At 45.4% G+C, this 15110-nt stretch overlaps 1 protein-coding gene and 1 pseudogene across 2 annotated transcripts; both read right to left on the bottom strand.

Moving 5' to 3' along the window:
• Positions 1-1173: 1173 nt before the first annotated feature.
• On the bottom strand, positions 1174-6384 carry LOC136498249 (uncharacterized). Of its 2 annotated transcripts, XM_066494192.1 has the most exons (11): positions 5935-6384; positions 5689-5754; positions 4748-5511; positions 4465-4626; positions 4219-4356; positions 3106-3581; positions 2790-2985; positions 2528-2626; positions 2202-2416; positions 2015-2093; positions 1174-1312 (listed from the first exon to the last, which is right to left on the bottom strand). In XM_066494192.1, exons 3-11 carry the CDS (start codon positions 5003-5005, stop codon positions 1238-1240), a joined length of 1698 nt encoding a protein of 565 aa, XP_066350289.1. In that variant the 5' UTR covers positions 5006-5511; positions 5689-5754; positions 5935-6384; the 3' UTR covers positions 1174-1237. The 2 variants fall into 2 exon arrangements, with proteins under 2 accessions (XP_066350289.1, XP_066350290.1); XM_066494193.1 differs by lacking the exon at positions 2015-2093 and having other exon boundaries at positions 1180-1312.
• A 252-nt stretch (positions 6385-6636) lies between these two features.
• On the bottom strand, positions 6637-13811 carry LOC136495928 (uncharacterized; annotated as a pseudogene).
• Positions 13812-15110: the final 1299 nt, after the last annotated feature.

Genomic DNA, 15110 nt, shown 5'->3' with positions numbered 1-15110 from the left:
CCCAGCCTCCCAGGAACGAGAGCTGCTCGGCATGTGTTTACGCAGCTCCGCTCCGGTCACAACCAGAAATGCGGCGCGCGCGCCTCCGTCTGCCACGCCCACAGCCAACGCTCTGTCTCTGTGCAGCCGTGCTTACACTTCACCTGCCACATGGCGCGGCCCGCTTCACAGCCTCTGCTGCCGCACACCCCTCATCTCGACTCTTCGACTACGCACCGGCCGACCCTAGCGCGACCGGCGAACGGCCACCGAGCTGGCGTCCCGGCGCATATCAGGGCGGCCAAATCCTAAAGCTGGATCCGACGGTGCACATCTAGCAAAGCCGCGGGAGGTGCCGGGTGAGGACACTGCGGAACGGCTGCTTGCTGCTCGCCAATCTGCGTGGCGGGCGGCAGCCACCAGCAGACCGCGGCGGTGGTGCGCCGGAGCCAAAGCTGTATGCCTGCATCGCAGCATCAGCTCTGTGCTTCCTGGGCTGGGGCTTCGAGATGGCTAGCAGCCGGCAAAAGGGTGCAGGCGCGTGCAGCAAACATCAGCGCCCAGGTGCCCCAGCCAGCGGCCGGGGTAAACTGGCCATATCACCCTGGAACATTGACTGTCTTGCCGAGCATGAGGCCTTGTGTGCTTGTGATTGGTCTAGTATTGGAGAAATTGTGAAAAGAAACCAAACAAACACTTCTTCATTTCGAATCTAGACTCTTCTATCTTCTGACTTTTTTTTTTGGCTTTATTCTTTATTTATTTCATTTCGATTTTTCCCTCTTCCTCTATCCCTATCCTTTGCATCAATAGAGAACTTTTTTCTCTGTAGTATAAATACAATTCCCTCATGCCTCATTGTCTGTAGCTCCCGGTCATTGGTTGTTGCTTCTACCTTATTTGATGTGTAGATTTGAGTATGCAATAGCTATTAAATGGTAGCAGTTTAAGTCTAATTATATGAATTTCATCGGTTTTGTTAACATTTGTGATTGAGATTGCTGAAGAATATTGACTAGAAAAGTTGGTATATTGAAATGTGGATTTTGTTTGAGTTGTGTGTGCCAACTATGGTAATGGGCTTGAAAATGTTTCCCTGCATTTGTTATTGACGAAATTTAGTCTATGTTTGCTTGAGTGACATGGAAATTCCCAATTCGGATTGTCGAAGAACATGGAATTGTTAAACAGAAAAAAAAACGTTGTCGTCTCGAATCATCGAAAGTTTTCATACACAAATTCTTTACATACATCGAACTTATAGAGAAGTAATAGATTTTCGCTCTATGGTTATTTCTTCAGCGCAGCCTATATACTTTTCCTGGATCCGCCCCTGCATCCGATAGCGCCAGTAAGTATGCAATAATTAAAAATTTGACATCCCAATCGTAACTTGTAAAAGGAAGAGGGCACGATCAGGCCCGGAAGCTGGATGGTGCCAGCAGAGGAAAGTGCATAGAGCGGCGGATTGGAGTGCCCATAGAGCGGCATGCAGAGGCAATATACACTCGAGCAATGTATGAGAGGTTCAACCATGAGCTATACTATTCAGGTAGCTATGCAATAAAGGAACGGAGCATCAGCAATGATTACATGTTAGCGCATTTCAAGGAAGCTGGGAGCCGTGATGAGAGGACATTCGTCTTTAGACATGTAGCGCGTACTAAGGCCCTGTTTGATTGCACTTGCTAAATTTAGTCTCTCCTAAATGGTTTAGTCGCATTTAGTTACTCCAAAGTTGCTAGAGATGATTAAAGCCCTTTTTAGTCCCATTTAGTCATAGTGTTTGAGTAAAAAGTGACTAAATAGGGGACTGAGCCAAAATTGCTGGCCAGGGACGAGACATCTGCGAGGAGCATAGCAGACCAATCTTGCACATGTCCCTAATATGATTGTAATCATAGAAAAAATACATTAAAGGAAGCGCGGACCAAATGGGAAAATGTTTATTGGAAAAATTGGAAGAGGTGTGCCATGGTCCAATAAATGATGATGCTCATTGGGCGAAAGCGAAGGGAATGTTCTTGGTAAGTACCGCGTCCAGAGGGGGAAGTAGCTGCTGGCCATTAAAGCATCGAATGAAGTGTAGACAAAGGAGACCGGTCCGATTAGGACTGTGGTTGGAACAAATGTGATAAGAAAACTTGGTTAAATAAGACGTGGATAAAAAAAGGTGCGAATTGCATAGGAAAAAAAAAGGGTGCGGCAGGACTCATACTAACCATGTAATGCAGGTGTGGTCATGGAAAACCTCTAAGCGGGCATCTTCCCAGTCATAACGCCAGCCTTGGGATATTGTGGTAGATACTAGCATCATTGCAGATTTTAATAGCTTCGCAACATGCTCATATGAAGTTAATGCACGGATCGTACACGACAATAGTGTTGTCGTGCATCCGCCAGGCAAAACATACCCACCGATATTGAAGAAGAACAGCTGAAGAATGCATAGAAAAACAAACAGCAGGGATACAAACCAAACTGGTAAGGAGTGCAACAACCCTAGAGCATGAGTAGTGTGTTGAGAAAAAAGGAACATTCAACTTACAATTTGGCAAGCAGTAACATCATAACAGATATGGCGTCCGCAATAGTGTGAGCGTAGAACTGGATCTGATATATTGAACCACCCAGCTAACAAAGAAACCTGTCAAGAGAATGAAAATGGAAAGGTCTGAATTGGTTATGAACAAGAAATCAGAATAGGGCATGGAGTTCAAATACATGGTGTTTAGATGGCTCGGTGAGGATGGAAACAACGAATACGAGCCTACAGGTAAGTGATGAAAAACGATACAACATATACGCACCATGAAATCCGATTCAACGAGGTGCCTCCAGCGTGCAGGCCCTTCGTGAGCATACAATTCATCATCAACCTGCTTATAACGCCGGATAACAGCGTCGACCAGTTCCATTTCCAACTCTGAGTTGCCTAGGAACTGAGACTTAAACACGCAGGTTAGCACTTCAATGTATTTAGGGCAGAAGTGTACAATCCATGGCCTGCATTTCACGGGATTAAACTGTTAAAAATTGGATGTACAACGCACATTGGTGCTGATTTGAAGGTAATTGGATAAAAAATGAAAATTGAAGCACGGAAGGTTTGAGAGGAAAACAGACTCATCAATCTTCTTGTGTATATCAGATGCCTTAACCAGATCAATAGTGTATCTGCAACCAAGATCCCAAGGTGACCGTGGACCAGGGAGAGGGTGTCCAGCCCTGGTATGGAAGGCAGTGGCCGCGAGGTCATCACCATGAGGCCTTGTGTTTAGATCAGTGCAGCGAGTTGCTTTTACAGGCCTAAGGGTGAGACAAAATCGAGCCATGGCATTAATGGCCCTGATGTCAATGTCGTGCCTATTAAGAACAGCTTGAATAGAGACGTCGGTTGCATTGACACAACGGTCCCCAGCATCTAGAAAACTGCCAGGGGGCAACTCAGGATTCAGTGGATCATTGTTGTTAATCATGTGTTGGCGCTTGTTAATGGTTGCATCAATCTGAGTGCGACTTCCTCTTGGACCTAATTGTGGAAAAATGGGTACAACATTCAGCGTAGCTACAAACATGTGGGTGGCCCATAGAACACAGGTCTGCATATAAGATTAGCAAAGAAGTAAGGGCTACAATATATATAAATTGACAGTAGCAAACTAGCACGCAAAAAATTGTGTGAATGCAAATACATATGACAATATGCAAAAAAAAAAAGTCCCAAACTTCTGTAAGGTAGCGTGGTGGCGGAGAATGTGCATTAATGGAAGACTGGTAGCTGAATCCATTGACATATGGTTCCATGATGTGGAGTAATACACTCATGAACTTTAGAGCCTCAGTACCAACGGCGGAACTTATTTACCTTTGGAAATCTGCTGCAGCGACAAATAGAGGACCTGCAGCCTATGTAATACATTAAAAAGGGCGTACCCAGTGCAGAGAGCTCCCGCTCTGTGCGGGGTCTGGGGAAGGGTGTCAGTGGCAAGCCTTACCCTCGTCTGTGCAATGCGAGGAGACCGCGACTCGAACCCGGGACCTTCCGGTCACAGGCGGTAAGACTCTACCGCTTGCACCAGGCCCACCCTTCTGCCTATGTAATACATTGTGGTCAACAAAAAAATATTTGATGACAATATATTCAAGGTACCATGATGAACAAAGACAAAAGGGTAATTGATTTGTTGGACTTGAAATACAAGTTAACAATAATTCGTGTTAAAAAAAACAACCAACCTCACGGGGGATCTTAAGGATACGAGACATCAGAACGGAAGCCTCCCACAACGCTAACATGCCAGATTGATTGGGAGAACCTAAATTGGACCTCTGGGAAGTGGCCCAATGATAGCAAATTCCAATAGCAGGCCGCAGCTTTTAGAAGGGAAGGTGAAAAAAAGTATAGTAGTTGCTGTTAATAGACATATAGGGTGTATAATGTGTGTTAATTAAACAAACATCAGAAGAGAAGTATGTGTGCACCTTGGTCCTCCGCGAACCAACCATATCACAACCATTAGCCGAGAAAGAGCTGTCAGCAGCTATCATGGACCTGAGCCGGTCAGATGTGAAGCAACGAATCTGGGGGAATATATTATGTTCCATCGATAGTACCCCTAAGTCAATACTGTCCAGGTACAGAACCTACATAGTAGAATGGACTGATGACGATGTAGGCACGCGGCAATTGGATTACAAGGTACTAGTTAAAAAAATAGAACGCTTAGTTGTATGAAGGATAGTATGATTCGATCAGTAAAGATACCTGAAGAAACAGTGAGCATCCATAAATGTACGGCACTTTGACATTGTTAGCAATATCTGCCTTCAGCTTCAACACTGCATCAAGTAATCGTCGAATAACATACTCATCCCAGTCATAGGAACATATCTGGCCAGGTTGTTCAATGGTATGCAAATAGTCATCGGGAACACGGTCATGCTTTGCGCAAGGCGCCAGCAGCGTTGACATTACATAAACAACAAATGCTGCTTTGAACTCATCCTGTTCAGTTGTGCTCATGGGACCTTCGTGGTCCCTGGCCACAATGCCTTGTGCAACCTTAATACTGCGTAGGTGCTTAGTATTTATGGGGCTGTCCAGTATGACCAAGGTTGAATTGGGAACAGAAAGAATGCTTGGTTTGTGAAATATACTCCTTCCGGAGGTTTGTGAAATATACTCCTTCCGGAGGCAGGTATTCCAAAGACCCTAGCAACATCAGCCTTATTGAAATGAATACGGGTGCCATCTGCGATAAGGAGAGTCTGCGACAATTCATCGACTCTACTCATAAGCCAAGTTGTAAACCGAAGATTGATCTGCTTCAGTAATGGTAGGTGCAGGAGTCCTTCAAACCCAATTGACCTAACCAACTCAACCTTTTCTGGGCCGAATTTTGATACAATATCATGTATAAGTCTGACTGAGCAGCGAGATGAAACCAAACTGGGGTCTATGCTGGTAGAGTGAGCTGGTGAGTTTCCAGCATGAATTCCAGCATTACATTGAGGATTATTTGTGCATCCCTGCGGGTACAAATAAACATCACCAAAACTGGATGCAGGGGAAAATATGACCCACTCAGGGAGTAAAATGCTCAAAATAAGCATTACATTGAGGATTATATGTGGTATGTGTCAAAACAAATAAGCATGATCATCAGAAGGGAATAAAAATCAGAGGGTGGCAAGGCTGTAACAAACCTGAGAAGGCATGTCTAGAAGCCCATCGACGCACATAGTGGGTTGCAGATCAGCTCGATTCGGCTCCTGTCAAGATATTATTAATCATAGCCGATTGATTGAGTGAGAGAAGGCAACTAAGCTCAGATGGCGACATATATATTGAAATCGGTAGGAAGTTCATGCGCTGGACGGGGATGAATAAGCATGCAAAAGCGATAAACTGAAATGATATAAAAAAAAAAAGGCAAACAAGGATTCACTCACCAATGATTTGAACGCTGAATCTGCATCTGGGCGGAATGTTGCTCGAATCAGGCTAGGGTTAGGCTGAGCCGGTCGCGTCTGACGGCACGCGCCTGCGAACTGCTTCCATGGGGAGCTCATCTCGGGGTTGAGCTTGCGAAACGGAAGGGCAACTGATTGAAGTGGGCATGGCTAGCTATAAATCGAGCAACAGGCTGAAGAAACATCTCACACGGCAGTGTGTGTGAACAGAGATACGAAGAATGGGAAAATCGAACAGTGATATTCCAGCGAAAAAGTGAAATGGTCTTGCCGTATTCACTGAGCCGCTGAACTACCCTTGTTTATACAGTAGCACGCCTTGTATTATGCATCGAAACGGCTATAGGTAGGGTGGGTACGTGCCGCCGGTGATACAAGAACATTTTCGGTCACGGCGGGGCTCGTTCTGGCGGAACAGGTGCCGTGAATCCGTGATGTCAGGGGCGCCGGCGGCGAGGAAGCGGGAGGCGCCGTGCAGCGGGACTTGGAGAAGATGCGCCCTTGCGCGTCTCCGGAAGCTGAAAGGCTGGATGATGACGGTGCCGCGAAAGCTGCGTACGGAGAAACAGGATTCCATCTTAGTATTGTGGTATACTGTGTAACATAAAAGTAGTAAGTATAATGGTATAATAATGGCCGACCCCGCGAGATTCAGATATGGGTCGATGACAGTCGCTGTTGTTTCGTAAATCTTAAGTTGAGCCAAAGATGATGTATTTCATAACTCAACAAGAGTTTACTTCTTTATTTCCAATCAACTTCAGGATTTTTCAACACACAAACAAGGCTACGGAGAAACTTATCCCGCAGTCCCCAGCTGCGTTTTAATGGAATCCCAATGATGTACAGCCAGACTCAATGAATAGGAACAAGTTTGTCATTTGTAAATACTAGTTTGCTCAGGCATAATTGATGTCCAAATTATCTAATTCAACTCCTAGATAGGATTGCACTAATTAGCAAGATGCCTGTACCCTGATGCTACTTGAAACGCCCATGCTTACGAGTTTGCTGTGTACAAGCATTCCAGCAAAGACAGCACAATCAGCTCATGCAATAAACACCTGAATCCTGTCTCCCATAGCGTCCTCAAAATCAAGCAATATCTGACCATTCTGGGGGTTGTCTGTATCAATAGGCGCATTCCGAAGCCTTTCCATGATATTAGCTCCAGCCAAGCCTGCATAATGTCCAAAAGGAGATTGTCACGTGAAACATAAAACAAGTGCATCTACAGATTCCCTTGTTCTCTTTTGAAAATACAATCATAATTACAGAATCATGGTTCAGTTAAGAATATAATACAAACCTGGGATAATTCTTGTCATCCCTTCTAAGAACCCAGCCTGTGGTAGAAAAGGGAAGTTAAAAGGGAGTAACCATTTATTTGGTATTCGAGTTAGTAGATTAAAGGATATTTGCAGAAAATAGGAGTAAGAAACAATATAGAAACTGAGCACATATATGTCCCATGTCAAGCTGTCAATTTAAGTGAGTTTATCGGAACTTCAATCTGACTACCAGGTACTGAACACTGGAGTCGAGCAAATGATTACCTACAGGTATCCTGGCATTGATTTTCTGGACTCCATCTCTTCCTGTAATCTTTAGTCGAAGAGTTCGAGACCACATTCCAGTTGAAGGTCCTCTGCTGCCACTGGAACCAATATCATAGAGCTGAGGCAGTATGTCAATAACAGGTTCTTGTGGTTTTTCAGCCCTGGACCTGGAATCTCCTGGACTTTTTGGTTTATTTGTATAATTATCATAGCCTACAATTGAGGAGTTGCAGGTTAAATGAATTCATTCATATTCAACGTAGAATTAAGTCCTAAGTTCCATACCAGTCTCGTAAAATGATTGGGCTGGTGTCACCGCATATCGTTTATCTTCTTCATAATAGTGGTTGAACCCAAGATTATTCTTAAAGGGCGTACCCAGTGCAGAGAGCTCCCGCTCTGTGCGGGGTCTGGGGAAGGGTGTCAGTGGCAAGCCTTACCCCTCGCCTGTGCAATGCGAGGAGACCGCGACTCGAACCCGGGACCTTCCGGTCACAGGCGGTAAGACTCTACCGCTTGCACCAGGCCCGCCCTTCAATTCTTGATCTCCTCAAATGATGGCAAGCTGCTTGGAGGAGGTATGTGACCACCCTTTATAGCAATAAGAGCATCCTGCAGAGTGCAGAATTGCAGGTCATGCATCTTACACAGTTCAGTTCATTCTGGAAATTGAGCAAATATCTGCACAGCAAATTTAACAGCCACACAAGGGCTCATGCTTGCTTCTAAGCCACAAGGTCATGACATGCATACACAATTGCTGATCCCTCCTTTTTTCTGAAAGATATCCCTCCTTTTGCCCAAATGCTAATGGCAATCAACGTGCATGATCCCTTGGGATGCAGTTAGTCGTGCAATGAAATAATGACATTTATAAATGAAAAACAATCATCCTATTCACGTATATAAATGAAAAACAAACCTCCATTGCACGCATCAATACGCCAATTAGAGATAATGGATAGGCTATTATTTTATAACCTATCTCTTCCAGTTCAACAGGGCTCAGTATAGGAGTTTTACCACCGCCTTCTAACATGTTGGCCTGCAGTAGAGTCAAGAGTATGATGAAGGCATTGCAAGTACATGGAAAACCAGAAAACACTGATGCATAAAACATATCTAACCATTTTTGGAACTCCAGGTGCGATAGCACAAAATGCCTTCATTTCTTCTCTTGAGGCAAGGGCATCAATGAATAGAACATCTGCTCCAGCATCAGCAAAGGCCCGTACTCTCCATAGTGTTTCATCAAGAGACAAAGCTTGACGAGAATCTGTCCTTGCCACAATAACAATATCAGAGCCACTCTCATTCCTGGCATCAACAGCAGCTTTTATGTGCATAATTGCTTCCTCCCTTGAGACAACCTTCCTTCCTTGTGTATGTCCACATGCTTTTGGTGACACCTTCAGAATGCTATATATCATATCACTGTAAAAGGAACTTCAAGAAAGGGAACAGAACGAGCTATCATGATGCCATGCATAATCAGTAAAGGTTACATATCTAAAAAATTTGATACATAGAGAAATTAAACACTGGCTCCATATACTGTAAACCTAAGATTGTGATGTGAATCCTGCTCCAGAGTCCAGACTACATAATTGCTACAACTGCATCACTTACATTTTTGAGATAATCAAAACCAACGTGTGATCTTCGAGAATAGTTAGTAACCATTATCTGCAGTACTTGATAAGCATACCTGATCTTCAAGAATAATTCCAGCAAAACCAGCATTAATAAATCCTTTCACTGTCCTCTTAACATTCATACAGTTCCGTAACCATTATCCGCATCACCGATCACAGGGATGGAAACTGCTTGAGTGATTAGACGCCCCTGATCAATCATTTCCCCGTACGAGATGAGACCAACATCTGGTAATCCAAGTCGTGCAGCAGAGATTGAGAAACCTGCAACGGAAAGTGTGACTTTCAGTGAAGATTCATGCATCCTCCTTTCCTATCAGCAATGCATCGCAGGCATACACAGACACAGTTGACAAAAGCTCATTGCAACGTTCCCCAAATGGAGGGTGTGACTAGGCAATCTCTGTTGGATGGTGAGAACGAGAAGTAGCCCCCCTGCCACCGTAGAGTCAAAAGATCGAGCACGTACCGCTCGTGAAGCAGGCCCTGAACCCGGCGCGCTCGACGAGGCGTGCGCTCAGCGCATCGCAGCAGGCGGGCGCCTGGTGCGCACCCGGCGCCTCCAGGACCCGTCGGAGCGCCGCCGCTGGTAAGCGAAAGTGATTTGTCGTGAGAGAAAATTGATCGTTGCTTAAAAAAGTACGGCTTACAAATTAAGTGAACAGGTCGAATACATATAAACAGAACTGTCCTGGTACTGCAATCAACAGATTGCCTGTTTGTCCACATCTAGGTAATTCTTGGGATAGCAACAAACAACTCGTTACATTATTGAAAGAGAATTCTATACTAAAATAAATCACTTTTTTTTATTGGAAATTTTGAATTTCCTTATCTAGCATTAACTTGAAAAAAAAATTCGTATATGGCACTTCCGTCCATTTGATGTAGTAACTTGATACAGTAACGGTGTCAAGTGCTACCTAAAATGACATATATGCACTTCTATATACCAGCAACATGTAATGCCAAATAGAAAAAGAATAAATTAACATAATGTCAAATAAGAAAAGCACAAATATCATAAATATACTTGTGAATGAAACATAGCATTTTGATAATTGAAGAGTGGCAATAATAATCAATAAATTTGATGCACAAGCTTCACAAATCTGATCACATTGTCAGCATACTTAAAAAACAAAAAAAAATGTAAACACCTTGCACACCTCACATTAGCTCAACAAATTCATATAATAGGGGTCTAAGTTCACATGTCCAAGTTCATAAATATGCATACATTACCAGATTCATAAACATAAACACATGAAGGTTCATACATAGAGGGTCTAAGTTCACATTACAGAATAGCAGGTTCATCATACACACATCAGTTGCACTATATTATAGTTCATAGAGCATATGCCTTACACATTGTCAAGCACATCTATATAGAAAATCACAAGCTCAACCTCCTCTTTCTCAACCTTATCAATCATAGCAGGTATTAGTTGGACATAGGCTGTTCTAAAATTTTCAATGGAGTAGTAAAAGTCCATATGCATCTCTATTTTACCATTAGCAAGAGCCGTGACGAATGTAAGAGCATGTTTGACGACGCGGGTCGTGTCGCAGCCACGCCCCCTTTCTGCTATGAAAGCTGTGAGGTAAGAAAACCAAAATGGCTCAGGCAGTGGTACTACGCGATCCAAACCTATATTATTTATAATCCTCATTTGATAAATTTACCTACAACATGAACAGATTCAAAATAAATCTGATCTCAGGAGACCCTGTCTACGTGTTTTTCTGCATATGCGCAATAATTTTTTTAAAACTTTACCAATCACATTGCTTGTGTGATTACTCTTATACCAACATGGGCAGTGGTCCATCAAATTATTTCAGTACTGTCACCATTAACCATTACTCAGAGGCAGGCTGCATACCGGATCAACACATGAGAATCACTCAAATTGACACCGGCTGCCTAAATCCCATGGTGCCAGAGGCCATGCTTCGATTAAAGCATTAAGCATCAGAAAATTCTTAGTTCACAAAACTGTCCAATCAAAAGCCATAACCACATTCTAGAATCCTACCAAGAAGCAAGCACCTGCTTCTGCTCATTTATGTCTTTTGCCGCAGCCATCGTGAACACGCACGCTATTTGGTCAGAAGATTGACAACCTAATGCGAATGAGTGATGGGCTCTAGCTTTATTACGTGGATCCTGAACTAGATTGTTTATACAACAATACATCATTTTGGCTTTCATTAAGTACTAGTGAGATAACCTATTACCTGTCAACACTTAGCAAATGGGTTAGATCTTTAATTACGTTGTCATTCAATCATCCAAAACCCACTAAAGGGCTAGATGCACTTTCAATTCGACGCCCTCACGGACGAATCCCTCGGCAATGGTGCCGGGTGATCCGTGAAGATGAGGTCCCCCGGCTGGTCCCACCTAAAAGCTCTAGTTTGGTTTTGGTTAATTGATAAAACCCTAACTGCTAACCTAGTTTATCAAAGTGATTATGAGATAGGCAGCACTACTCCAAGTGATGAAGCAATGGCGAAGATCATGACGATGTTGATGGCATGGTGATGATCAAATGCTTGAACTTAAAAAGAAGAAAGAGAAAAACAAAAGGCTCAAGACAAAGGTATAAATAGTAGGAGCCATTTTTGTTTTAAGTGATTGAGACACTTAGTGAGTGTGATCACATTTAGGATCGATAGTCGTACTATTAAGAGGGGTGAAACACGTATTGAAATGCGGTTATCAATGTGCCACTAGATGCTCTAACTCATTGCATATGCATTTAGGATCTAGTGGAGAGCTAACACCCATGAAAGTATTTGTGAAAATATGCTAATACATGTGCATAAGATGACACACTTGGTGGTTGGCACATTTGAGCAAGGGTTAGAAACTTCACCAACGGAGTGTCCGCCCGTAAAGTGCGGACAGTCTGATGATGCCACCGGTGCCCTATACAGAAAAGACAGGGGTTCACAGAGTGACCAGACGCTGGTGGCGTAGTGACCGGACGCTGGGGTCCTGCGTCCGGTCAGTAGCAGCAGTGAGCACATGTCTCGGTCTTGTGACCGGACGCTGGCGCGAAGAGTGACCGGACGCTGGTATGGTGCGTCCGGTCAATGCTGACGTACGCTGACGTGTGGCGCACAGTGGAGACATTAAGTGCCTGGACACTGGGTGTGTCCGGTCGAGCATGACCGGATGCGTCCGGTCGTGATTTTGCGCAAATGGAACCTTACTGAAAACGACCGGACGTTGAGGTGTAGCGTCCGGTCACTTCGCAGCAGCGCATCCAGTCATCACTTAACCGTTGGGATTGAGCGCTCAGTATTTAAATAGAGGGAACACGTGGCATGCATCGTGTGACCGGACGCTGAGGTCCAGTGTTCGGTCAATCTGACCGGAGCGTCTGGTCAGCCCGTGTTCAGTGCAGTGAGTAGCCCAACGGCTCTATTTCGTGGGGCTTCTATTTAAGCCCCATGGCCGGCTTAAGCTTACTCTCTTGGCCATTTGTATTGACATAGCAATCTTGTGAGCTTAGCCAAAGCCCTCCCACTCATCTCCATCATTGTTTCATCATCATTGTGAGATTGGGAGAGAATCCAAGTGTATTGCTTGAGTGATTGTATCTAGTGGCACTTAGTATTCGTGTTTTGCTGCGGGATTCACTTGTTACTCTTGGTGGTTGCCGCCACTTAGACGGCTTGGAGCAGCGAGGATTATTGAGCGGAGGTTGGTGATTGTCTCCGGCTCCGATCGTGGTGATTGTGAGGGGTCTTGTGCCTTTCCCGGTGGAGCGCCGAAAGGTAACTCTAGTGAATTGCTCATGTAATTGAGTTACCTCACTTGTGGGTAGGTTCTTGCAGTGTCCGGTTATGTGGATGAGGTTCGTGCAACACCTCTTAGCCGTCGAACCACCAAGTGTTGGTCGACACAACGGGGACTAGAGTGTCGGCAAGCACGTGAACCTTAGGAAAAAAATTGGTTGTCTCTTGCCCTTTGGTATTCTCCCGGTGATTGATTTAGTATTCATCTTGTGATTGGTTCACTCCTCTACACAGCGGTATAATCACCCTACTCACTCATTTATATTCTTGCAAACTAGTTATGACAAGCTCTTTAGTGTAATTAGAATTGAGAGCTTGCTTTGTTATTTTAAGTTCATCTAGTGGAGCTCTTTAGAGTAGCAAGATTGAGAGCTCTTAGTGAGTAGTAACATTGCAAGTTGTGTGCCTAGTAATCATTGCAACTAGAATTATTGGATAGGTGGCTTGCAACCCTTGTAGAGCTAGAGCAAGTTTGCATTTCGCTATTTGTCATACTAATTAAATTGCTCTAGTTGTTTTGTAGATTTTTAAATAGCCTATTCACCCCCTCTTGCCATATTAGGACCTTTCACCACCCCTCTCAAAGTTAATATCAAGAGGTCGGGAAATCGATTGAAGAGAAGTCAGAAGAAGGGGAAACTTACGAAGACAACGTGGCCTGGTTCCGGCCGTATCGGAGGATGTCCTAGCACCGGAAAGACGAAATCAAGGGGGCACCTGCATCGTCCCACAAGGGCTCCATGGCCTCCTTGATGCGTTGTGCGATCTTGGAGTTAGGGAGCGCCCCCTCGGCGAGCGTCGTTTTGTCGAACGATGCCTCGGGCACCATTACGTATAGCGGGAGCGCTCATGTCATCAATGGCGTCACCCTCCTTGCGTGGTAGGCCCCGATGATGCCCGACCCCTTCAGGCCGTTCTCCTTGAGGATGTGGATGGCGGTGATGTGGTTCCGGATCTTCTTCTTATCCTTCTCTGGGACGCCCCACTTCCTCCATGACTCCGGGGCCTCCTTAATCAGGCGCTCGGTGAACTCTGGTAGAGGAGCGGCGGCGGCGTTCTTGAGGTAGAACTACTGTGAGTGCCACCCCTTATTGGACGCCGAGAGCCGAATCGGCGGGTACTCGTCAACCTAGTTGTTCCAGAGTTGGATGTCGGCGCACCCCATCGGCATGTGCAGCTCCTGTATGCCGCTCTTCTCCCTCTTCTTCTGGAGGGTGATGGCAAAGAAGTACCTCCATAGATCGAAGTGGGGGCTGATCCCTAGGAATCCCTCGCATAGGGCGATGAACGCCGCCATGTGCTGGATCCCGTTGAGGTTGAGATGCTGTAGCTCAATCTTGTAGCAGTGCAGCAACCCCCGGAGATATCTGTGGATAGGGGTCGTGAACCCACGCTCATGGAAGTGGGCGAACGACACTATGTAGCCATCGAGCGGCGATGGCAGATCCTCCTCGCCGGGCAGCAGCCACTCCTCGACCGAGGTCCATGCGCGGAGAAGACCGCGATGGACGAGGCCCTCCATACGCTGGAAGGTGATGTCAGAACAGCACCATGGATCCATTGGAGGTGGGGACAGTTGGATGCAGGCTCGACGACGACGAGGATGCAGAGATGGGGAACCCTAGGCGATTGGTGGCAGTGGTCATGGCTGCGAAGGCAAGGATGCAGGGTATGGAACCCTGGGGGCGAACCCTTTGATTTTATAAGGGCGACAGATGTGAGGAAACCAACCGTCTGCCTAGATCTCTGCGCCTGCCACGATCTGCCACAACGTCCCGCCGCGGGATGTACGTACGCAATCTCTATTCGTTCCCTCAGAAAATTTGCCGGGCATTTTGCCCCTCCGGACGGGTCACAACTCGTCATGAGTAAAAGGAATAACGGATCTAAAAGCATCTCTATGGCCCGACTGGGCCCAGGAGTTCATAGGTCGGCCCATCAACGGGTTCGATAAACCGCTCCAGGCACCTTTAGGGTGAGAGTTGGAAAGGGATAGGCCCGCTAACGGCCGGTATCTAGGTGCACGAGCGCCACAGGCATCCCGGCCCATGTTCCTCCAAAAAGAAAGGCAGAATGCCCTCGGGACTGATCGAACGAACCCAAGAACTATATGGATTGACCGTCGATG

This window comes from Miscanthus floridulus, chromosome 12 (assembly GCF_019320115.1).
Source record: "Miscanthus floridulus cultivar M001 chromosome 12, ASM1932011v1, whole genome shotgun sequence".
Lineage (NCBI taxonomy): Eukaryota > Viridiplantae > Streptophyta > Magnoliopsida > Poales > Poaceae > Miscanthus > Miscanthus floridulus.
This window is presented reverse-complemented; position numbering and strand designations above follow the sequence as displayed.